At 49.0% G+C, this 25953-nt stretch overlaps 1 protein-coding gene across 1 annotated transcript in view; it reads right to left on the bottom strand.

Annotated features, from left to right (window-relative positions):
* The window catches only part of grin2ab (glutamate receptor, ionotropic, N-methyl D-aspartate 2A, b), a 70665-nt gene that overhangs the window by 17505 nt on the left and 27207 nt on the right, over positions 1–25953 (bottom strand). Inside the window, 6 exon segments of the mRNA XM_029162041.3 lie at positions 1334–1536; positions 1648–1762; positions 5031–5236; positions 6837–6936; positions 7036–7170; positions 7276–7442. Coding sequence (XP_029017874.1) covers positions 1334–1536; positions 1648–1762; positions 5031–5236; positions 6837–6936; positions 7036–7170; positions 7276–7442 — 926 coding nt within the window.

The raw sequence follows: 25953 nt of genomic DNA, 5'->3' as shown, positions 1-25953 counted from the left end.
CCAAGCTGGATGCTGTAACCTGTGACCCCTATGACGTCGTGTACTGTACATGTGTGGCCACGAACGTAACGTGCAACAGACCCTTAAAACAGTGTTTCCACAAATACACGCAGACAGCCGTGTGGATGATCTAAAGGCCTTTTTAGCACGAAAACATGAAAAGTAATGAAAGCAGTCTTCTTTAAAACATGCAAGTCTCTGGATTAGCCAAAAAACTCCAATACATTTTTATCCTGTTTAATAAACACCTACAATAATGTAAGTTTAAAAAAACTTCGGAAAGTTTTATACAAGAAAAAGTAAACAATAACTGAAAGGCTGTGGTGAAAGAAAAACACTAGGAAAAATCTTCTGAAAAGAATTATTACAGTCAGACAACTTTAGGTTTTTCCTCCCGTACGCGGCCGCATCGTAATGTTGAAAATAAATTGAATGAAAACGAATATTACATCATACAGAGCACTAATGAGTCATAAAATATGTACTCTAGAGGAAAACAATTAGCAATTTTACGGTTAGTAACTGTCATATTTAAAAAAGCGAAAACATTTAGTACTTAACACACGACTGTCCCTGAATTAATCAAAACCCACAATAGGCAACATAGGTTGGTATTAACAAGCTGGCAGCCACACAGAGCAGTTCATTATTACTGTTGACAGAACTGATGAACTGTGAACCAAATGAGAGCAACTTTGGCGACGTGTGTTAAAGTCACGAGGGAGTTCCACGCTTTGTTTGCAAATAACACAAACTAGCAAAAGGCGATGATGTCAGAGACGCAAACATCTGGAAAACAACGTCGCAACACTGACGTCGCAGCGCAGCAACATCCACACCGGGACTGACGTAGCGCTACAGCCGTCTCCTCCGTCTGCATGAACTACCTCGTCAGCCACATACTGTACGTTTGTGTTTGAGTCTGGAGGACAGACAGAGGATGAGTCATCCTTATATAAAGTAAAAACGAGTGGGCCCAGCAGAGATCCTTGCAGAACAAAAGTGGACAAGCAAAGGGCAGCTGATTGACAATTATGTTCTCAGACAGACTTGAGCGGCGCCATTCAAGACATTTTAGGCTGAAACAAGCAACACTAAACAGATCGGAGCGAAACCAACAGAGCGGCACCAAGAAACAACTAAACGGGTGCCTGTCTCACTTGCAGCACTACCTGCAGCTCAGGGAGCGCGGCGCCTTTAAACAAGTGTGGCTTTCAAATGGCTCTCGATGCTCATGTGAGTGGGCAGGCGGCTAAACGTGGGTGTACTCGCTCCCTCGCTCGCTCCCTCCCTCGCTCGCCCGCCCGCCCGCCCGCCGCGTGTGGGTACTTACTCTTTGACATGCTTGCGGCAAGGCACGGAGTTTCTCATGCAGGTGCCCGTGAGGATGTCCACGTTGTCCACGATGACGAAGGGCTTCTCCTCCAGGGTGACGATGGAGAGGTGGTTCTCGTCCGCCTCCTCGTCCCCGTGGGAGTTGTACCTCGGCCACACGGCGAACAGCAGCGACAGCGTGCCGTTCTCCCAGCGGCCCATCTGCGTAAAACGCACACAAAACGCACACAAAACGCAGAAAACCAGAGACACACATCTTCATGAAAGCCGTCGCACTTTTAATTTGCTCGCCGCTCTGTGCGCGCTTGTTACCTTCTCCCATTTCCTCTCGCTGTTCAGGACGATGACCAGCAGTTTGGGGTTGGCCTGGTAACCGTCCGGGGTAAAGGACAAATCCCGGCCTTCGTTCCACACGTGCATCATGTGTCTGAAAGCGAAGGCGAAGAGTAGCAAGCTCTCATTTGCTTTGCATCTGCAAATGTTTGTGTGCGCGCCCGAGAGCAGATGCGTTGAAATAAGGAGTTAAGCGCCCTGTAATATCCTCTTCAAATCAATGCCGTCTTCACCCACTGCGTGTGCGCGCACGCACGCCCGAGCATGTGTGTGTCTGTTTGTGCGTGGGCGGAAGAAGAGTCAAAGGCCACATATCGCTTCCATCAACACTCTGCATTGATTTCTCCACAGATATACGCCTGAAAGACAAGTCAGTGGTGCAACAAGGCGGCCCTCGCTCTCTTACTCACTGGAGTCATCGCGCATACGCAAACACACCATTTGCTGAAGCATTTACACTCGGTAAAGTGTAGCAGACAGAAATAAATAAAGCAGCATCACACTCAGCGATACGGCAATAAGAACTCACAGACTGCAGTGCAACGGTTTCTCAGAAGGCCACGCTCGTTGCGATGATAGTTTAAATTCCCACCGGTGGAGAACACAGAAACTGTCGAAGGAATAAAATCACGACAGGGACCGCGGCGGCGGCGTTCTTTGATGCCTTGTGTTCTGTTTTACCAGAAATGGTTCTGATGCATTTTGACACCGTGTCAACACGGTTGGTTGGTTGGTTGATGCTTCGCGACCAAAATATCATCTGACTGAAAGAATATTTCAAAGTGAGCTTTACAACCTTTCGAGAATATGCGACATTACTTCAGGTTCACACACAAAAGATTCTTCTTTTGAATCCAATAACATTTCTTTTTAATCCATCCAAATGAGTGTGTGGGTCATTGTATGTCATTCGTAGACGAGATAGAGCGACTCAACATGCGGGAAGGATCACAGATGATTCATGAATGAACGTGTTACGCTCCTCAGGTGAAATTCAGCTAATTTAACAAGGCAGGAGTGGAGCGTGTCACATCCACAGGACGACGCGGACCTTTGGACAGTGGAGTTCAGAGAGGTGCATAAATAACTTGTTTTGACTCCGACTTGGAAGCCGCCCTGTGCTCTTTCAAACCGGGCTCCACTCACACTGAATGAATGGTAAATAAAAAGGTCCCCGTCTCCCTCGCATGCAGCCTCTGCAGCCGCTCTGACCCCCCCTCCCTCCCTCCGCGAGCACAAATAATCAAATACCAACGTGCAAACGCACACACGGGAGGCACCTCGGAGCCGCTTCATCGATCTGTTATCGCCGGCCTCGATCCCTTCAACTATTAGTTGCATGTCAGGTCAAATATATGTTTTTGCGTTTGAAAAATCTCCGCGGTGCAGCAGGTGATGCCCTTGTCACAGTGCATCGCCACAGCTGAATACATATAGCGGAAACTCTGTTGCGGTCTATTCTGGGAAACTGCTGTCTCCTCCTATTGCAGGTTTGTTACCATTTTTGGAAAAAGATTTTGATCTAAACTGATGAGGCTGGCATGCGTGTGTGTGTGTGTGTGTGTGTGTGTGTGTGTGTGTGTGTGTGTGTGTGTGTGTGTGTGTGTGCTTTAAAGCCATGCAAAGCAGGCAGATTCCACTTCATGTATTCATATTTATATACATATGTATATTCATGTCACCTTGTGATACCATCTGATGCTTCGGAGCCGAGCGTACAACTACATTAGACAGGGCTTCAATGGTTTCTTAATTGTATGCAGACCTATTTGCATTAACCAGAAACTCAGTGAGGATTTAAGAAGAAGCATCAGTGGCATCACAGAAATTTAGAGCCTCTGCTACTGCAAGAGCAACTTAATCTGGCTGCTATTGTGCGCAGAAGATTTCTCTATTGCTGAAGAACTAGAGTAGCCATTGTGTGGGCACTTAATAAAAGTATGAATAAAGAGGGAAGGCGGGCACTCTCCAAATTCTGCATTATGGCAGCGAGCATTTCATCCACAAAAGGTGACGGCTTAGGGCGTTGCATGGTACAGTGGTTCAATCGCAGAGAATAACCTTTTGAAATGTACTACAAAGACAAACCCCAGGAAAAAGCGTCCGAACACGCCGAACTGCAGTCTAAGACTTTAATTCCTGTCAGGAGAGAATGACGGTGACTCCAGCGGGGGCTGATCGCGTCTTTAAGCAGCAGATTATGTCGTTCACTTCCCGTGCACCTGCCGATGTTTATATCCACACTGCGGCAAGATTGTATCTAGACTAATGTATGCAGAACTCTGATGGAGCCCCCACTCCTCCCAAATCAGAGTCGGGTTGTTTTCACAGAAGCCGACTGCAGCTCCTTTGACAAATATGCAAGTTGTACTGTGTCTAATAAGTTAGAGGCAAACAAGGTGCCTCTAAGAGACGGATAAATAAGCGGCCCCCTGCTGAGGTCTATACTGGGTCATCCTACCAACAACGGCAGCGTTGTCTGGGCTCAGATTTATACCGTAATGGGCCAAAAGGCAGGAAAGATGGGTTAATAAGGCTGATAATGTGGCCCTGATTCTAATGAGGCAACACTAAGTCATCACGTGCATCAGTGCATCGCTCTCTGACCTTCACATTTCCACGGCAGCTTTATATAGATATCTGAATTAATAATCATATTTTAGCCTCTGTATGCTGCATATTCAGAACGTAAAACCTGACAGGCAGCCGCTCCGCCAACACATTCCCTATCTGCGCTTTTACATTCGTGGATGTTGAGTGTTAATGCGCTCGCATGCGTGTTCCCATTTATCCTGCCCTCTTGTCTAATAGATGTGACTGTTTTCTCATCGCTGAGGAGCACGGGGACACACAGACACAGGCACACTGACCAACATCCACCCTGGAAGCCGCACGAGAGGATCGGAGAGATGAAACAAAGCCAGCAAAAGCTGATTTAATACCGGCTTAATGACACCGAGATCAGACGTGCACCCGGAAACGCAAAGGAACGCAGCCGCCAAACGCGGGGTCACGAGGACCTAGCGGAGGCACAGGAGCGCCGAGGTCTGCCTGGAGTTCACTTCACCGCCTCCTGCCCAGCTCAGCAGATTCAGCTCATGATGCGAGCAGCTGCGTGCACACAAGCTAAAAGCATTAAATGTCATCAGACATCACAGCGCTGAAGCGCTCTGTCATCTCTGCTTTGTTTCTCTCCTCCACCCTTCTCATTAGTGCGTTAAAAAGAGTTACATAAGCGCGCTCAATGCTCAGCTACAAAGACAAACAGAGTTATGCAAGTCCCTAGACCTTGATCTCCACACACACACACACACACACACACACACACACACACACACACACACACACACACACACACACACCTGCGCAGGGCACTAGGCGGCAGCTTCCCCGGGCTCCGGTCTGACGCCGTGCTGTAGCAGCTGCTTTGGGCCTCCGGCAGCTCCCCCTTCTCCCGCAGCATGGAGGTGGCTCCGGAGGAGATGATGCCCACCCCGTCCCGCACCCGCGTCTCCAGCGGGTACTCCCAGTCGTCGTAGGACACCGAGATCATTCCCAAAGGAAACATCTGAGAGGAGAAGTGAAGTGGCACATGCGTGCGTAAGATTAATTTGATTTGGATTTGACATTTTTTAATCTCTCTCTATCTCTCAGTGGTGTCAAGAGGATGATTTATTGGTGCCTTCCTGGAATAATTCAGAGCTGGCTATGGGTAATAAGTATGAGCTGGCTGCATGTCCGCAACCTGAATATAGATAACTCCAGTCATCGCCCAACTTACAAAATGAAACATATTTGACCCGCTGAGGTTATTACTCTAAACCATCAAAACATAGCGGCACAGAAACCCGTCAATCTGCCCCGCGGTGCTTAGTAAACACAACCGAACCCCGGTCCAAACCTGCAGGATACAAAAAAGACACACGACTCGGAACGTTGAGTCACGGAGAATGACGGCAAAGAGGAGGAGGAGAAGGCGCGCGTGCCAGGCTTCGGAGGAAAGGTAAGCAACATTTGATTTGTGTCCATTTTTAATGTGAGTGGAACATTTGAGCTGATTATACTTTGAATTATTTATGCACATATTTTTATGCCGTTTGGATAATAGTTATGTAGCTGTCCTACATTTTGAGGCTGAATGTGTACGTGAGGCTGTCAAACACCCATTTTAGGGGCTGAGCAAGTGTTGCTGGGTACGGAGGGAATGTAAACAAGGCGGTGTGAGGAGCGGCTGCTTCATCAAACTCAAATGAAGTTAACCAGTCGCTGCACTGTCTTGGGCTCAACGCAGCAGCTTGGCATTTCAGGAAATATTTGTCTCAGCCAAAGAGTTGGATGAGAAGAGTCAAGCCTGCGCTCGACTGTGTCTGTTGGCGGAATGTGCAGCGACTGTACATCCAGCAGCTGATTAGCACAGTTTAGCACAAAGACTGGAGAGCGCGCGCTTGGCTCAGTCCAGATGGAGAAATCCACGTATCAGCACCTCTAAAGCTCTAAATCCATTACAATTCAGCACAAAGCCCAAGCAACACTGGACCTTCACAAAGTTTACAATGTTCAGTTTCCCAGCGTGTGAAGTCACTTGTACAGTATGTTCTTTATTGAAGCCATGATTAAAGCTACAATAACTAATTTGAGAGTGTTAGAACCCAGTCCTCCTTCTCTCTGCTCTGCCACCACCTGTTACCCTTCAGGCTTCAATGACAATTAATAAAAACCGGCTAAAGCGGCTGATAAAGCAGAAATGATGTTGTAAAGTTGCCTTTCATTACAATCCTGGTGCAATAATTCAGCTGGATGCATCTCACATCATAGGCAGCTTAGCTCTGTCCTTCTAGCTAACGGAGATTAAAAACCACACTTTGACATTTTACTATTTCTTGCTTGTGGGTGCGTTTTGTTTGAATCTGACAGGCCAGCTAGCTGCTTCCGCTGCTTCTTCAGACTCCAGCTTTGCGCTCATATTCAACAGACAGATGAGAGACATTTCCCAGAATGTCAAACTATTGATTTGATGTTGTATTTCGTATTAGCTGCAGGGAATAAAGGAGCGGTGCAGCACAGAAGTGGTAGCAGACGACCTGGAACGGCCTGGAATCAGAAACAGGGCTTGTCATGTCAAACCACTCAAAAGTGGCCACCTGTTACGACATATGGGGCTTCGCTACCTCCGGGGTGAAGTCTGTGTTGCCAGTGGTGAGACTGGACACGATCCAGATATAACCGGCTCCTATCAGGCCCAAGGACCGAGCTTCCTCCATTATATACCTGCGGAGCAGTCACAGAGGTAATAAAAATTTACGCCTCGCATTTGGCCGCGTATGACAGAAAGCGTGGGACAGACAAATGAAACAGAAAAGCACTCACAAGGCCTCGTCCTTGGAGCAGTAGAGCAGTATAACGGGACTCTGGATCCTCTTGAGGGCGATGTGTGATTTGGAGTTCGGGTCGCCATCCACGGCATCTAGAGTCACCACACTCTGCAGGTCCCAGCGCACAAAGCTGCAGCAACACGCCGGTAAATCACACACGGTGCTCAATCGGACCAGCGGCCGTAAATTAAGGCTGAGAGCGTAAAGCGTGCACGCGGGGCCGCGTGTTCATCACCTGTGATCCACAGTTATCCTCAGCGTGCTGATGAAGTCCTGGTACCCAGGGAACTTGGAAGTGACAATGGAGAAAACGTGCCAGTCGTACTCCTCCATGATGGCGAGCATGAGCAGGGCCTCCTGCTGCAGAGCGGCTCCAAACTGGAAGAACGTAGACTTCTCATCCTGCAAAGACAAACAGGCAGAGACCGTCAGCAGATTTGTCTGAGGGGCTGAATTAATTGCATAAAAGTGTCTGGAAAGAAGGCAAATCAGCCTCAAAAAGCCCACGGAATTAGAGGAGCCGCTTTCCATTTTGCAATCAGAGGACGGGAGATAAGAGCGTTCACGCGGGGGAAAGAGGGAGAAGAGGCAGATACTGAGGCAACAAGTGCAGGCGAGTGTCTGCCGGCAACAGGAGGCCTAATGGTCGGAGAAAACAGCCTCGTAACTCACAGGTCTCATTCACTTCGCCGCTGCGCGGCCGCTACAACCGCGTTAAGCTAATTAAGCGAAATACTGATGCGCTTCCTGAGTTGTGAGGTGCTTCGTTATCGAACCGGCTCAGCGGCTGAAACGTAATGCAGGGGAAATGTCGCGGCTGAACGGATGAGTTCTGCAAACTGTAAATCCACCACGCGGCGCTGAGCAGAGGTCGGCTTAAGTGGAAGAGCCAGACATAAACATGAAAAACATGCAGCAGCGGGTAAAAGCAACGAAACCCAGGACCACTTTCAAATATGTAGTAATGACGGGGAAAAAGAGCGAGTTTTGCCTTAAGTGTGAGCCGAGTTTCCCCTTTGGGTCAGAACTGAGAAGGCAGGGAGGGAGGGGGAGGGGGGAGGCTGAGGGGGAGGAGGAGAGAAACGTTCCAGTCTTCGATACATTACGATACCTGCTGCAGAAAGCAATGGAACTCACAATGCCCTGCCACGGTTCCCTCTCTCTCCGCTGCACAATCAGACCACATGCACGCGCGCCGCCGCCGCCACTACAGGACACATCAAAGAACGTGACACATTATACATCAAAGCCCTCATGAACACACATGGAGAATCAGCTGTCAGCGCCCGTCTCTGCTGCACCAGCCCCAGCGTCGCGGCACGCGTGCAGTCACGCGGGGGCTTCACACGGGACTCGCAGCCCTTCGCTTTGTGCAGCATCGGCGACAAAGTCAGGCCTCATCCGAATTCAAACTGAGAACAATTCAGACGCTTCGCTGTGGCTCCACAAACCCAATCAGCTGCGTTCAGGGGTCCAGGTTCTTTCCTATTCAGCCCCATGTAGCTTTACAGGTCCAAGGGGATCAAATGTGAAAACAGTCCAGGAGGCTGCACAGGCTTCAGACTCAATGAGGAGTCTGAATAATCTCCCTGTGGCAACGTGAGCGAGTGATTCAGCAGAAGTGACAATTTTATCTACAGTTTTTAAAGTATGAACGGCGTGTGACACTCTCTGAAGCCACTGTACGCGTGTAAGCCTGATATTACTTTCCCAGCCTCGTCCTTTCGTTTAGCACAAAGCTCTCGGCTCTGGACACACACACACACACACACACACACACACACACACACACACACACACACACACACACACACACACACACACACACACACACACACACACACACACACACACACACACACACACACACACACACACACCCCTGCAGAGATTCAACTCTCCTCCCTCCACTGCTACAGAAAAGATGGAGAGAGGAGAGAAGGAAAGAGGATGAAATTGTACTTCAAAAAGATCTATCTGGCTGCTTCCATCTGTGTGTGCGTGTGTGTCTTTATACTTCACTCAGATTTAAAGAAAAAAAACCTCCCTGTATGTGGCATCAAGCAGATCCTCGGTTCTTCCCAGATAACGCCAACACGCAAACACTGATACGCACAAACACAGCACAGTAAAGTGGGACTAGTGTGATGGCAATGCTATTACTGACAAAGACAATATTACTGTAACACTGATTAAACAGAGCCACGACAACTGCAACGCATGAATGTGGAATGTGGCGTTCAGGTGCAGCTGGGTCCAGTCGCGTTTGCTCGAGGCTCAGATCAGTTTAGGTGCAGAGGAGCATGAGGCCAGAAAGTGTGCAGGCGGCTGCGTGACGGAGCTGCTCATGACAGTCACATGTAAGGGAACAAACCGGTGGGACGGGCGAGCGAGGCTGAGGAGAGTCGGTCCGAGCCGAACAGCAGATCCATGACGACAAAAGCAAAAGCACCGCGGGACCCAAACAACTTCACCCAAGTTTGGATCGTGTGTATCTATGAGTGACACGCAGCGACGGTTGATCACAGACCTGGGTGAACGCAGCTGCAGGCTGATACAAAGGGTCAGAGCAGCCCCTGACTGGCTGTAAAACCTGATCATTCATTAAAAGTCACGGTTCGGGTAATGATCCTGACATTCAGCGCCGCTCCTCGTCCAAATAAAGTTGGCCAACCTTGGAGGTTGCGTGAAACCTACACAATTACGCTGCTGTAATATAATGTAATAAGCTGGAATTATCCTCCGGGCTATTTATCAAGCAAAAATGCCAAACATGTGCTGCTTCTCAAAAGCGATGATTTGTTTGTTTTTCGCTGCAGCAGGATTGGTCATAACAAGTCATTTAAAAATGTCAGCGTGAGCTCTGGGGACTTATTGTGGTCTTTTATTATTTTCTGACATTTTGTGCATTTAATAAATAAGAATACAGATAATTAGTTACAGGCGTTAAATAAAACAACTGCACCGATGATATGAACTTAACAGTCATCAACAGCTGATAATGACCCTCAGTGAACCTAATCGATTACACTCTGGCTGGTGAAAAACAGTATGATTACATTATGTTTTATTAAGTCCACTAATCATAACAATGTGAACTCCAATCCAATAAAAATGCTTTAAACGTGTTCATTATTTACTCGAGTCACTGGTCTCGGCCACGCGCCTCCACAGTGTTAGGACCAGAGGAGAGGAGCTAATGTAGAATTTATGAATGAGGTAAGAGACTTTAAAAGACTAAGAGGTGACCTGCATCTACTCATCAAATCACACAAGCCCACCAAGAAGCGCAAATATAAATAATGCACACACACACACACACACACACACACACACACACACACACACACACACACACACACACACACACACACACACACACACACACACACACACACACACGTCCACATTATAACCCAGTTTTACTGAAGACATTGTGCATGAATTATACAAATACAGTGAACTTTATGTACAGCTTCCCATCCGCTCACATGCATGCACACAGCATGTGTATAAAGGCCCCTCAAATACATGTGGCTTTACTCATGAGCCAGCACGGCCATAAATAATACACCACCAAAACCAAGACAGTATCTCACTTATTCCATCTTCCCCAACACACACACTCAGCTCCACGTCAAGTCCAATTTTTGTTTACAGCAGTCAGATTAAGAAAATATGAAAAGTGTAGCGAGGAGTGTACAGATTGAGGCTAATGAGGGACGCACTGACACATTTTTGGAAACGGTGGGGAGAAGGAGCCGCAGTACGTGGGCTGCAGGAGGAGGAGCCGAGCGCTGCGAGCGGGGAAGGTGGCGAAGCCAAACAATAAATGACGAGCTGGAAGAGGAGTACGTGACATCAGCGGCACAAGAGGCGGGTTCCAGCGTGCAAAATAATGAGAAATAGATGACAGTAAGGAGGAGGCCGACGAGCAACGTGCCGTATTAATATTTAATTTAGTAGGTCAGCTAGGAGATAGCTGCTACATTAAGTTGGCCTGACAAAGTACGGCCCCCAGATGCTGCTAAGTACCATCCCACTTAAATCTGCACAAAAGTGCAAACAAAGTAGCGTGGCAAAATAAGGCCTGTGTCAACAAAATGAAGCTCGCAGCAGCTTCTGGGGTCACATGCAAAATGCAAAATAATTCACCAGCTCAAAAACCAGGAGGGGCACAGAGGCAGCGGTACACATGCAAATTTCTGCAATGAGATTCTGCTTATAGCAACGGCGACGGCCTAAAACACACTCCCACATTATTACAGTGAACGGCGCATTAAAATTCGCCGAGCGCGCGGCGCTGAAATATTACTTTTGCCGAGTCCCTGGCGTTTGAGGTATAGGTAAGTGACAAAACACCAGAAACTAATTTGGTGAAGCAATTATCTCAGTAGATTTCCAGAAAGCGTGTTTGCGGACAAAGATCCGGCCCAGTGATTTAAAGATATGCCCCAAACAAATGGAAGTGATGTGAATGTCTTTCTACCCAGATCAGCATAAAGTCATACAATTGTATGGGATTATACACAGCATGAGACAGTGAAAAACAGCTGACTGAAAAAAAAGTAGGATCAAAGAATGTTGAGTTTTGTAGCGTGAATCTGAAATGGTGAAAAACATGAGACAACATCTTTGTCAACATATTTTCAATCACACAATGTTTTAATATGTAACAATATATGTGCATATGAGGGTTTAATATGTTGGTCCATATGTTACTGTTATCAGGTTTTATTAGAGGACGATATTCTCACATGACGAAGACTCAAGCTTAAATATGAAAAAACCCTGCTGAGTTAGTGGAACACAAAAATGGCATGAAGTTATTGTGTTTCTTTTTTTTAACAATTTTAATCTGCTCAATTACTGTAGGATTAATTAAGCTCTGCTTGTTGATATGTGAGGAGGCTGGAAGTCAGACACGCCAAACCGGGGCCTGTAAAACATTAACACTGCACTAAAGAGCGACGCTGGTAGACGGGACACAGTTTGTGTTGCAGTCTAATTCTCAGTAAACGCTCAACAGATGTTGCACAAAGTGCGAACAAACACGGCAGTAAATCCATCCGCTAACAAAGCATTAGCCCGGCAAAGCCACTTACAAACAGAGCACCTAGTCCGGCCGGGGAGAGGAAGCGGCTGTCGCTCGCCCGGCGCCAGACGCTCCCGTGTCCCCGCGGGAAAAGGCCCGCGAGGCGGCGCATCGATCGCCGCGCAAACGTGTGACAAACAGCAGCAGCAGCAGCAGCAGCAGCAGCGATCCAACTTCCAAGAGCCGAGAACAAGGAGGCACAGCCGACGTCCTCCATAGCATGAGGAATCCTCCCGGCGCCGACAGCATGTACAGGCAGGGCCTCGACAGCCAGCGAGGGAGCGGGCGAGCGAGGGAGCGAGCGGCGCTGAAAGGCTCTGAGAGCACACGCGGTCCCAGGGCCCGGACCCACTGAGCTTTCCCCGTTCCCGGCATCGACAGGGAACCGCAGCATTTCACTCGCAAACACTGGCTGCGAACGCTAACAAAGACTACTTCAGTATTTAACAAGAGGCGAGTCCCAGAGCTGAAGTCTACTGTAGTATTTAAGAGTCTCAAAGTCCCCGGGCAAACACAGAATAGCATTTAACACGGCGCAGAGCCCCCGAGCCGGCGCTGCACCAGTCTGGGCCGGGCCTCGCCACCGACCCAGACGAGCGTGTAATGGACGGCAGCGTGGGCCGTGCTCCACCTTAGCGGAACGCGGCCCGTCTCCTGACGCTCACAACAGTCTCCAGCGCAGCGCTCCGGTCCAAACGGGCTGAAGGCCTCTGACTGACGGCTTCCTGCCCGGCGGGTCAACGCGGTTCTGACGCGCGACACGGAATGAAGGGTGAGGCACATTAGCCTTAAACACTCATCTCCACATCAAAGTTCTGTTTCCAGCGTTTGCTGCGACTTTTACTTCTTCATTGTCTTTAATGGCCATAAAACTCCGACGCCACAGTGAGAAACTAATACACTCTGTTCCAGCAAAGGTTTACCTTCATTATCTCAGGGAAGTCATAAAACTTGTTTTCTACATTCCATTAAAAACTGCTCGCAGACATGCAGCACTGCTGCCTTGGAGAACGTACAGTCATCCATCACGTGCAGGAAATATATTCCTTTCCTGTCGACGGGTTTTCACAGTTTTGTTGGCATTTGTTTGTTTAAAAGGTAGCAAATGCACATTATTAATTCCCAATGCATGATGGGATCAGCAATAGAGTCAGTACGGTACAGTACTTCTGATAATGAGCCAGAGGCATAAAGTTCAGTATGGAACCAGTGTTGGAACCATCAGCATCATATTTACAGAATGAATCACACGGTCGCTGATACAGTGAGGTCTAGTTACATTTGGTTACTTTGTGTTTTGTGTTTTGATCAATTAAAATTACAGCAGAATACAAAGAACACTCTTTTTAGGTTGAGAGTGTGAAACAGCCTCTAGTAAAATTTGGAAATAATTAGCTAAACTTTTTGATGCAGATGTTTTTAGGAAAGATATTATTCATAATTGGGACTGAAAGCAAGTCGAACTGTTGTTTTTTTATGTTGCAGCAGCTTCATCAAAGTGCGAATAAACAACTAATCCAATAATTACTGGGTATTAATTTGTTATTGTAATTCGTGCATAAATATTCCATGTGCACGTCTTCAAAAACACGTAAATTTGACTGAATTGTGTATCGGGAGCCGGAGCCGGCGCGTGAGGTGCTGCGTCAGCGTGCAAAGACTCGGCTGCTGCCGGATGCAAAGAAACGGCAATGATCGGCCGAGAGGAAGCGAATCCACGGAGTGCAGAGAGCGGTTGTCTGCAGCAGTGAACCCACCGAGCACGCTGGGCCGGCGCCGGGGCAATGGTGGCGGTCCTGCCCGTCCAGGTGTCAGGATGCTGCTCACAGCAGAACCTAATCACAGCACCTGTTTAGAGGAGATTACAACAGCATCCGCCAGAGTGCGAAAAGAGTTCTGCTTTATTAAAACCCAGCTCTGTGCTCAGGGCTGGGGATTTCACACGCACACGAGCATCTGTGCGGCAGAGACAGATTCAGATGTGTGTGTGTGTGTGTGTGTGTGTGTGTGTGTGTGTGTGTGTGTGTGTGTGTGTGCCGAGCAATAATAACTTGACTTATAGAATTTCAGAGAGAAAGAGATGTTAATGTTATTTCACCCCACTACGCTGGAAATAAATGACGCAGCAAACCTCATTCCTCCCTCGGTTTTCCTTCTGCCCCCATCAGTAAATGAATGAACAGCTCAAGAACGGAACAAGACCCTGCATCCTGCTCCCTCCTCTGGCTGCCTTCATTGGTAAATCAAAGAATAGCCAGTTTGATATTTATAGCTGAAGTGCCTTTGGGTAAAAAAAAAAAACACTTTTGCTCTTACTGTCTTTCCCTCTCTCTCCCTGCCCACTGATGGTGACTCTGTTGGACTTTGGAAACCTTAGGCCTGGTGTAAAAATGGCAGCAAGCTGTGAGTCATCCCATCTCGGCTGACTACCTCAGTGTTGATTGCTGGACCATGCTAAACAGGCCGACTGCCGCAGGTATGAGAAGAGGACGGCCAGCCGGGGTTGGGGTCAGGGCACCTGTCCAGCACGGCTGCAGAACCGGAGCGCGAGCACGGGTCTGGAGCAGGATATCACGAGCCAGACCATTAATTAGACCATCCGCCGAGTGTTAGTCTTCCTGCTCTACAAGAGCCGCGGGCCCTGCTGAATAGTGAAACATTGGTTTATGCCCTGTTTTGGTTAAAACTGCATCAGCCAAGTGTTTCTGGAATGAGCTGTTGACAGCCGGGGCATTGTGTGCACTGCACACTACAGAATAGGTTTACAGGGTGTCAGCCGGGTGCATCTGGATCCAGGCAGGAAGGCCCGAAAGTGGGGAAGACGCCGCAGCAGGAGGGGGCCAGACAAATCACTAATTCTGCAGAGGAACGAAAAACGCTCGCTGAAGGGGATCCATTCATTATATATGAGCCTTACTCAGGTCTGTGTAAGCCTTTTTGGACCAAAACACCCCCGCAACACAACTGTGCACGGGCGCACACAAGAACTCGTGTTGCCGCTACATTTAGTTAAACCAGCAACAGGCTAACGCTAACGGGCGCTAAACTCCCCGCCCGCGCGGGTCCATTTGCTCCAGTTCGATACCAGCACAGCTCCACCCCCCCCCCCCGCTCTCGGTCCAGCCACTTGTTCTCATCGCTTTTGTTCGCCCGACAGTCACCATCCACCGTTACCATGGCAAATCAATGGTCAGTCTACAGATGGGAGCAGATTAATTTCTCCCTAGCGTGCACACACACACACACACACACACACACACACACACACACACACACACACACACACACACACACACACACACACACACACACACACACACACACACACACACACACACACACACACACACACACACACACACACACACACACACACACACCCCTCGCTCCCCATTCCCGCATTTGGCGACCGATAGGTGTTTGTGTGAGCGTGTGCGGCCGACGTGTCAGAGATCAGATAAGTAAATCCATTTCCTTTACTAATTAGAGTGAGGCTGTGGTCCCCGAGGAAACGAGAGCACAGCCAACGCCAGGGCGCCGCGTGTCAGATGTGATAACCGCAAACACGCACAGGCACTGGCGTTTTGCACGCACCCACACGTGCGCGCGCACACTCGCGTGTGCACAAATGACTTTTGGCAGTGTGTACATTATCTCCACTGTGCATCTGTGGGGGTGGGTTGTCTGTGTGTGTGTCTGTGCGTCTATCAGTGTTTGTGCTTAGTTGTTAAGTATCCATTGGGGGACTCAGAGCAGCTACATGGCAGATGCTTAAAGCCAGTGGCTATTAGACAGCAGAGCAGAGATAATAGGCTACGGCTGCCATTACCTACTACGCCCTATTAGCCAGTACCCAACCTGGAGACACGCAGACACACACACACACACACGAGAGGCAAATTTGTCCTTGTGCGTGTATTTTTATGTCTGTGGGTGTGCATGAGTGCGCTCTACTGGGCAGCGCATGCTTGGAGAGCCAGATGAGAGAGGAGAGGAGGAGATAGTAGCCACGGAAAGGAAGGATAGGACGCTAATTTGCCGGGCCCCCTATTAGTGAGACAGATCTTTTCCAGATGGGGAGGGGGGGGGGGGGTGAGAGCGAAGGAGCGGAGGAAGTGCTAACACATTCAGAAAACAAAAGTGCATTACCGTCCGTGTAAGCAAGAAGATGAGCCGCGAGTTGACAGGGAGAGTAGAGGGGGATGAGAGGAGGAGCGAGAGAGTGACACAGGGAGACAGGCAGAAAGGAGTAAGGAGAGATGTGAGCCCCCCCCCCCCCCCTCCCCCTCCTCCCCCGTCAATGTGACATCCAAGCAAAGGAACAAAAAAAGTCCCCAGTTCAAATATCTGTTCGTCTGCGGCTGACGTTGTCTCGTGTGCGTGCGTGTGTGTGTGTGCGTGCGTGCGTGCGTGCGTGCGTGTGTGTGTGTGTGCGTGCGTGTGTGCGTGCGTGCGTGCGTGCGTGCGTGCGTGTGTCACACGTCTGTCCGTCCTCCCGTCACCAGGCAGCGTCGTGCAGCAGCGCTTCTGCTCCGGCGACGTGACGCTGTAGGTCAGGGCTGCGGCGCCGGAGGAGGAGGGATTATCCTCCAGAAGCAGAGGAGGAAGCGGCTTCACTGGGAGGTTAAGTGACGATGAAGATGACTGCGACGGCCGGGCGTTCACTTCCTCCTCTTCCTCTCCTCCTCCTCCTCCTCAACACACTTTACAGAAGTTTGAACCACTGGGAGATCATTAGCACAGGATCAAACCCTAACACTCAATGTCCACACACACACACACACACACACACACACACACACACACACACACACACACAAAAACAAGAAATGGGGGCACGCAGAAGAGCAGCGCAGCTTAAAATCCCCAGCACACAGTGAGTGAGTGTGTGTGACAGCGTGTGTGTGTGCGTGTGTGTGTGTGTGACAGCATGTGTGTGTGCGTGTGTGTGTGTGACAGCGTGTGTGTGGGCGTTGGGGCAAAGACGTCGACACACACATTCTGGTGCGACTCGGGGAGCGGGACGATTGATGGAGCACTTTTTAGTGTTTTAGTGCAGAACAGAACCGAGACCTGATCCAACACACACACACACACACACACACACACACACACACACACACACACACACACACACACACACACACACACACACACACACACACACACACACACACACACACACACACACACACACACACACACACACACACACCCCCTTCGGCAGCTGACAGACACGTGCACACGCCCCCACGCGGCGCCGGCTTTCAGGCTTTCATTCAGCCTCGCTGCTACGTGGCTCCAGTTCACAAATGAAGAGTTGTGTCTCTCGCATGCACGTCGTCGCCGCCGCCGCCGCTCTCCGGGCGAAGCCGCTCATGCGTGCTCCTCGCACATGCGGAGACGCGCACGGCCGCAGCCGGTCTCTCCATCAGGAGTGCGCTGAATAATTCAGCACGAGGGAAGTACACAAGACTGTTAGGAGTGCGTTGAGCGCTGGCCTGAGGCTCGGCCTCTGCTCTAAAAGCATGATGTCACCGTCAGCTTTCTCCTCCTGCTCCTTTTTCCCCTCTATCTGTTCGACCTGCTTTTCCACCCTCTTCCCCTCGCTCTCACTCCACTGGTTAAATTTGGCTTTGACGGAACATTTGATGCCTAATTGGGTCCAAGAACCAGGATGTGTCTCCAACTGAGCATGTGTGCACAAAGATTAGAATAAAGTTTAGACTTTAGCATTAGGCGTCGCCGTGCTCCGATACGTTGGTTCCAACAATCTGTCAGGATCCAGACGCTGCTCCTTTATTGCGTCCACTTCCGTCTCTCCTAATGCGCCCGCCATTCGTTCCATCTCAGCCTCCGCCGCCGTCTCTCCAGGTTTACCAGCTGTGCTGCTGATCCACCAAAGCCTCTTTCAGATGTAGGTCACTTTCTCAATTAAGGCAATTAGCAGCAGTCGGGCGCGGCTGAGAATGGGAGCTTTTATTACAGCAACAGGAGCCACAGGCCCGCATGGCGTGGCCACTTAACACCCAGAACCGGCACCAGAACCGGCACCAGAACCAGAACTGGCACCGCCTGGCGTGGGCTCGGCCTCGCGGAGGAACCCGTCCACACTCCTCGATCTATAACTCTATTCAAACTGGATTAGTTTTACCGTGCGTGATTTCACGGATCATTCGTACAGGATAAAGAATCCTCGATTCAGATGCCTTCTGGTCTGTTAAAGACGCGGCCCAGAGTCCAGCACGGCCCGCTTCCACCTAGCCGGCGCCTGCGAGGTCAGAAACCGCGCCGCCTCCAGCTCAGGCCTAATGACAGTCTTCTCGCCGGCGCAGGACAAAGCCATTATTGAGATTATAACCGTGTCACTTTGAGCTGGATTGCTATTATCAGATGACATTTGAGATGATTGCTGCGTTTTTTTCCCCCTTCCCATCTTCTAATGAGAAAACAAACACAAATAGGAAAAAAAAAAAAAAAAAAAACGAGACAGATTCGTGAAGGGTCTGCACAGAGGGAGAATCTTTCAGTCGGGCTAATTAAATGTGAACAAAATCTATATAAAGCCGTCCATGGATGTGATGTAAGCATCTGCAGTGTGCTGATCTGTGAGGGATCTTTAAGGATGTGTCAGGCTCACAGCACCGCTGGCCATCATTAATTTGCCGTGGCCATATAGGCCTCTCCCCACTACCCCGGTCCAGATCGTCTAGTTAGCCTCGTACCAATAACAGCTGATTAGTACTGGTCTGGAGAACAATGTTCTAGGATGCATCACCATCATCTAGCCGAGCAACACCTCCGGCCATCATTAAACTGCTGCAGCGAGGTAGGCAGTTTTGTTCCATATTGCTCATTTCATCCATACACACACAGTCACACTCCTGCGGGTGGTTAATAATGGTTTAATTTTTGTTTACGACTTCACATGCTCATGTACTTATGGGTAAATTCTTTCCTCCGAACACGTTGAATTAACACATGCACTTTTACAATTTGCTAATTAAGTCTTTTACAGTGTTTTAGACTCTCCATAGACAACTAATTACTGCCAGACCCTCCAAAGTCCTGAGCTGCAGTTTGACTAGAAAAGGTCAGCGATGGTTTGTTTTGTGACTTATCACACTGCACAGGCTCATCTCCAAGGAAATGAGCTGTGCAGCGCGTGCAGCAGGGCCGGTACAGTAACGCTTGGCTTCATGCCACTGACAGTCGTGCAAGGAGGTGAAAGTGGCCCAATGACTTTAAATATCAGCGGCCGCAGTGATGCGAGGAGGCGGAGGCGTCGGCCTCTGACGACGTCGCCGTGCGGCGCTTCCTCGTCTCGTCCCGCGGGGCCGATGCAGGTGGGACCTGTGGGACGATGTCACGGATTTGGAAAATGTCAGCGTGAAGATAAATGTGAGCTTTGTGCAGATTCTAATGGGTTCTCGCATCAATACTTAAAGGTTATTCTGTGTGCAATAAATACGCCACGGGAACGTTTGGACGTTATTTCACTGGACGTTCGTCTAAACGCAGCGCCTCTTCAGGCCAACGTCGATGTGATGTGCTGCTGCAGGAACCAGTGCTTTTGGGCCGGTACTGCTGCAGACGGAGTGGACGCTAAGTGAATGGAACAGGCTGGGAAACGTCCCGACCACGATGAGATGGACTCACAAGCATGTATGTGAAGAGCCTGCGCCGTTACGAGAAGCGGCCATGTTGCGAAACCGAACTCCCTTTTTGCCTGACCCGTTCTGGAAGCGCCCACTTCGCACCGTGTTCGGAGGCGAGGACGGGGACGGGGACGGACGGACCTCGCTCCCATTGGTCCTCGAGCAGCGGCGCCGCCTCCGGACGGGCGGTCCTCACCCCCGCTCGCAGCGTTGCTTCTCAGAGACAGGAGCCGCGTGGGGCCATAAACATTCAGCTCCTCCTGAGGGGCCGCGCGACGCGTCTCGCCGGAGGTGCTAATGCCTTAAACGGTGGTGGGAGCGAAGCGATGACATGTGACGTTTGGAGCGAGGCGCTGCCGCAGCATCGCTCGTGTTAATCATCTCCTCCGTGACTAATGCCGATGGTGTCATTCAAGCCATCTCCTGACACCAAACACACACTGCTCCCGTCTCTGAGGGGCTCATACTGTACATCCATTCCTCTCGCACTTGTTCTCTCTCTCTCATCCTCTCAAATCACCTCATGCTTAAACTGTTACCATATATGGTTCAATTATTCTACAAGCCCTCTCGTTCTCCTCTCGCTCTCTCTCTCCATCTCCCTACAGTTCTTTTCATTCCCTGCTCCTCTTGAACATCTAACATCGCTGTGATAAGCTGCGTTCCTCCCGTCTTCCCTTTCTCTCTCCATCACCAGTTTTAGATTACCCCATTGCGCCCCCCCCCCTCCTCCCCCGTCTCCCTCGCCATTTCTTTCCCTTTCTCTGCCGTTATTGCGTCCCTCATCCTCTCCGTTCCTCTCTCTCTTTCTCTCTCCCTCTCTGATCTGCTCTGAGAGTGTTATTTATACAGCAACAACCCACGCAGAGTGGAGCAGAGCAGAACAGAGCAGTGAAGGGAGTTTGACTTGCCAAAGTGGGCATCACCTCAGAAACGCAACTTTTCTCTCTTTTACTCCATCCATCTTTACACCACTCGTTTTCTCGCTATCTCATCACATCTTCACTCTTCATACTATCCTCTTAGGCCCGCGCACAAAGAACGTACAGTAGTTAAAGGGAGCATCCGCTCAAATGATAAAGGGAGCATCAGCAGCACATCCTTATGGAAACTGAATGCTCTGTGGGACTGAGACATGCGTCGACAAAAAATGCATCTGTAGCAGCTTTTTCCTGAACCGTGTATTTAAAAACGTTGCTGTATGTGAAATGAGTCAGAGCTGTACGGAGGGTCAGAGTAGTGGGACTGTGACTCAAAGGTTGCTGTATGAATTATTGACTGGCTGGGAAAATCTAATGAAGAATAACATGCATCTTCACTCAACTTTACATGGATAAAAATAGAAAAATAAATCCCAGTGCGCATCGCGAGCGTCTCCCCCTCTCCTGCTTCCTCATCCGTCTTATTCTACTTAAATTCCGTTTTCTTTTTTCCTAATTTGCATCTTTTGTCTCTTATTTCTTTAAATAGGCACTTTCACACAAGTGCTACAGTAAATATTAAGACAAACGCTATTGTGGCTCGAGGACGACAAATATTTTAATAAACTGAATTTGACGCAGACAAAACTCACCAGCTTTATATTTATTTCACAGGCCGAGTGTTTTTTGACTTGAGGCTGTAACCAGGAATGATTGTGAGGAGTTTGATTAAAATAAATTTTAATTTGATTAACAACTTATTAATATAATCAACAAATTATAAAGTACATCCAAACGTAAGCGACCAGGCTCCTTCAGACAAACAGTGTGAACCTGACAGATATTTAATTGGAATTTAATGAGAAGGAGAAACAAGTCGACGCCTGAAACCTGACCACAATCAACTGACAGCTCACTGCACAAGCGCTCCCACATTCTGCTGCCTGGTTCTGCAACTTCACTCACTTTGGATGCAAACATTGGACTTTTACCATATTTGTTTAGTCAGATTCAGATTAGAGGGTTTGTTATTTCTGGTGTGAAGCTTAATCTTTAGCAGATGGAAAGTTAAAGTGATCAGCATCCTAATGCTAGAGTTTTTATCCAATTATTTATTCATTGATATGACAAATATGGTATTAAAAGCAGTAAAGAGCCATTATTTCCTGAACACAGGACCTTTACTTGGAAGAGAAAGGCACCATACTTTTGCCATTATTGCGTGTTTTGTGTAGTACCTGCGATGCCACTGAGACTGACGACATTTATTAAACCTCTTCAAGGATCTTGTGAGGTCACCACGTCAGCTGAAAACTCTAATCGCACAGAGCTGCCTGTCCTCTCACACAGTTACAACCAGGTGATGAGCTTTACGCAGGATTCACAGAGACCGGAGCCTAAGGCGGCTGCTCTCACGAAGGCCGAGGCTGGCGAGTCGCTGCACAAGAAGCGTTTATCAGCATTTTCCCTCCTCCAGACACAACCTGAGGTTCATGAACACAGGGACGAGGTGTCTGAGGAGCCCGTTTGACCCTGGCTCATGGGCGCCGCCGCTCTCCCTTTTCATCCCAACACAGAAGGCTGCCTTGTTTGGTGCAGGAACCGCGGCCTTTGGGGGCGCTAACCCTTCAGCGCAGAGGTCAGAGGTCACAGGCTGATGGAGTCAGAAGGACGGCACCATCTGCGACGTGAAGGGGAGACATGAGAATGTCCCTGAGCTGGAGCTCCAGCAGCTGTTCATCAGGCCTGTAATAAAGCAGCCCTACCTCTTAAAAAGGACATTAAGCCAGTACTAATGTGTGCTGCCCGTTCAGTCGCTGTCTGTAATGCTGAGCGCTGAGCGGAGCGACGCTTATTGGAAGCAGCAGAGTGACCAGGTGGTTTGGAAGGAAGCGCTTGGCACCGTCCCGCCTGTGGCCGGGTTCAACTCCGGGGCCAGGAGAGCAGCGACGGCTGATAATGCTCTCATCATCACTATTGAGGGGGAACTTGGGTACAGAGCGAAGCGATGCTGATTAATAGGCTGCGTGAGACGAGGTGGTCGGTCTCAGACCCACTGCACCTGTTCCAGTTCCAGGTCCAGTTCCAGGGAGCCAGGCTCCTGCTGCAGCCTCGGGCTGCTCACACGGGCTGTGGGGCAACAGACGGACCAGTAGCCTCTCTCCCACAGCGGGAGACGCGCTCACATTAATACTCACTAATTGACACGATTACTGAATAGAAGGCTCCACCAACAGAGCAGAGACACCTTTTATATGAAAATGAATAGGTGGTTTCAGACTGCTCCGCTCACTCCCACATCTGTGTGTGTGTGTCACGTACTCTGATTATTAGCGATGTCCAATTACATGCGGCAAAACGGCCTCTTGATTGCTGTGAAAAGGGGACAGAGAAGCTAAAACGCATGGAGCAAATGCATTTTTCCCCTTTCCATTTAATTATTACACCAGGTGATTTTACTAATTAGCTGCAGCCTCTCAGCCTCAACGCACCTAATCAGCGATATCGGTTGCAGTGGGCCGAGTATAAAAATCCCAGAATGCCAAATTAAGGAAGAGTTATGTTGCCAGTCTTCGCGCCCCGGGGGGTTGAGACGCTCGCTGATGCTTCCTGCGTTCAGCGACGCGCCATGAGCTCGATGCCGCACGCGATCGATAGCCTGCCATTTCAACGCTCTGCACTGTAAGCCACCGACGTAATAAAATGTCATAAGGGACGCAATAACAAACATTGAGATAAAGCTCTGTTAGGTTGAGTGGACACGCTGCACACACTCGCGCTGTAACACATAATTGGACATCACTGCCGCGTGTAACGCTTTGTTAACAAATCCTTCACTCCGCTCCTGTTTTTCCCATCCCTTCTCGTAACCTCCTCTCCATCATTTCTATCACTCATCCCTCCTCCTCCCCCTCCCTCTCTCTCTCTCTCTCTCTCTCTCTCTCTCTCCGAGGACCAGCTGGTGTGTTTTCCCTCAGAGAAAGAAAGAGAGAAACTTCTTAACATGGAGGAAGAGGAGTGAAACTGACACCAACATGCTATTCCTTTGACACGGGCTTCACTCAACTCTCCCTGTTTTCCAGCATTTCATTGTTTTTTTTCCCCCCCTCTTCCTCCCTGAACACATGAAGCACACGGTGAATGCCTCGGCGCGCGAGCCGACGCTCCGAACGCATACGAACAGTTTGCACTTGAGCTGTGATTGATGTAAGACGCTGCGGTGGCAGCAGCTACTGGTCCCTCAAGTCCTGCAACTTTGTCAAGCGCTCGCCTAACTGTGATTGATCGGGCGTCGGGCCTGTTGCAGCCGTCGGCTTATTAAATTGAAATGTTGTGGGGTAATAGTCCACCTATGGGGAGCGTTTGCTCCGGAGAATGCATCCTTTTGTTCACGTTCCAATTATGGTGAGTGAGTGCATCAGCAGTGGCTCTGCACAACTATCAGGACGAGCAGAACTTTTATCCTGCCACCTACCTTTGTTTCAGGTAGTTACACAACAGTCAGGCAGTCGTGGCCAGTCGTCCCCGCGGACGACAGCCCACTGAAGACGACTGCAGGCACAGCTTTATTACTTGCTCCCGTTATTAGTTTCTCCTCCCTGATTATATGCGCTCCCAATTTTGGAGGATTAATAAAGGTAATCTCATGCAAATACTAACGCTTGTTTAGGTGCCCGTGGTGCTTCTCGCGGAGAAAATAATGATCTGCCCCGAGGCCGAGCGCGAGCCGGCAAAACGTCTCAATCCAGCGCTGTCACAAATTGGGAAGCAAACACCCAAATACTGATAAATAATTAAAGCTGCACCGCTGCAGTCGGTGCAGCTTTAATGGTCAATTGTGGAGTTTTCTTGTAATCGCATAAAAAATGTCCACCATCCTTCAGGCTCAACAAATGTTTCCCAGCGCAGGTCCTCTCTCACAACACGCAAAATGTGCACGACTCACAAACGCACAGCGCAACTCCACACTGTACAATCAGAAGCCTCTGATCTGAGAGCTGCCTCACAGTTATCTTTTCCACACAAATAAAGAGTTATGTATGCAAAATACATGTAAAATAACGTGAAGTAAAACAGACAAATATTTCTAATAATTATTCCTTGGCCTCTCTGGATGTTCAGATGCAATCGTTTGTGCTGATTCCAAATCCCCCCACGTCAGCAGTTTAATTGGAAAATGTATTTTCCCCAACATTGTCACTTTGGGTAATGCTGTGCAATAATAAGCAAGTTAGGACCAAAACTAATTTTTCTTCAGTTGAACAGCAGAATATTTTCCAGCAATAACGAGTCGACGTGATTAGTAACTGGATGTAAATCAGAGCGTGCAGACGAACGCTGCAGCGAGCGCTTGTTTTCAGGGAAGAACCACTTTAATTAAACACTAGAATTTTACATTATTAATGCAGCTTTGTTTTTCTGTACCTATAGTGTTCATAAGTATGTATTCAGATTAAATGAATATTGCATAAAGACATAAAGGTCCTTTAATGAAAAATTTAATTACTGAACACTACCTCAGTGCTGCTGTGATTACTAGTGCATCCTGTTTTCTTACAGCGCAGCGATACCAAGAGCTCCCTCATATTTACAGGAGTCGCCATCTACGACATCATATGAAAATACAAATACAGAGATGTCAGATTAGATAGTGTGAAAGGAAACCTGGTAAAACCTGCAATTCTTAGAGTGAGGCTTCTGCGTATGTACACTGAGAGTATAACTCACTTGAACTAAGGCAGGACGTGAAATCTAAGAGGATGGAATGTATTGAGTCCCAACCTGTTTTATAGCTGCTGTTCGACAGCAGGCCTTAAACACACCGCTGTGTGTGGCAGCAGAGTCGTGTCTGGTCGACCTCACCTGTGCAGCAGCATTCCAGCTGCGTGCACGGCTCTCTTATCCCCACGTGCAACGGGGCGAAGCAGATGAGAGGCCGGCGGCTGCAGCCGCCGAACGTGCTGCTCCCAAAGACGCCCGGCGTCTGCAGGAGCGTTGCCTCACCCGATCAATAAAGTGCCAATTAAAGCGCGTGTTTGGCCTTGACTGTGCACAGTGACGCACGAGAAGATGATTTTATGTCTACATCTACTGAAGGTGGCCACTTTCAGCCAGAGTTGCTGCCTTGTTTCTCCTGAAAATCGATTATCATTCAGTCGTTCTTTTTAGGGACTTGACTGTGTTTTATTTGTCGGCGTGTTCTGCTGCCCACAAGTGGACGAAAACTACTCTAGAATCTG

The sequence above is a fragment of the Betta splendens genome, chromosome 1 (genome assembly GCF_900634795.4).
Source record: "Betta splendens chromosome 1, fBetSpl5.4, whole genome shotgun sequence".
In the NCBI taxonomy this organism is placed as follows: domain Eukaryota; kingdom Metazoa; phylum Chordata; class Actinopteri; order Anabantiformes; family Osphronemidae; genus Betta; species Betta splendens.
This window is presented reverse-complemented; position numbering and strand designations above follow the sequence as displayed.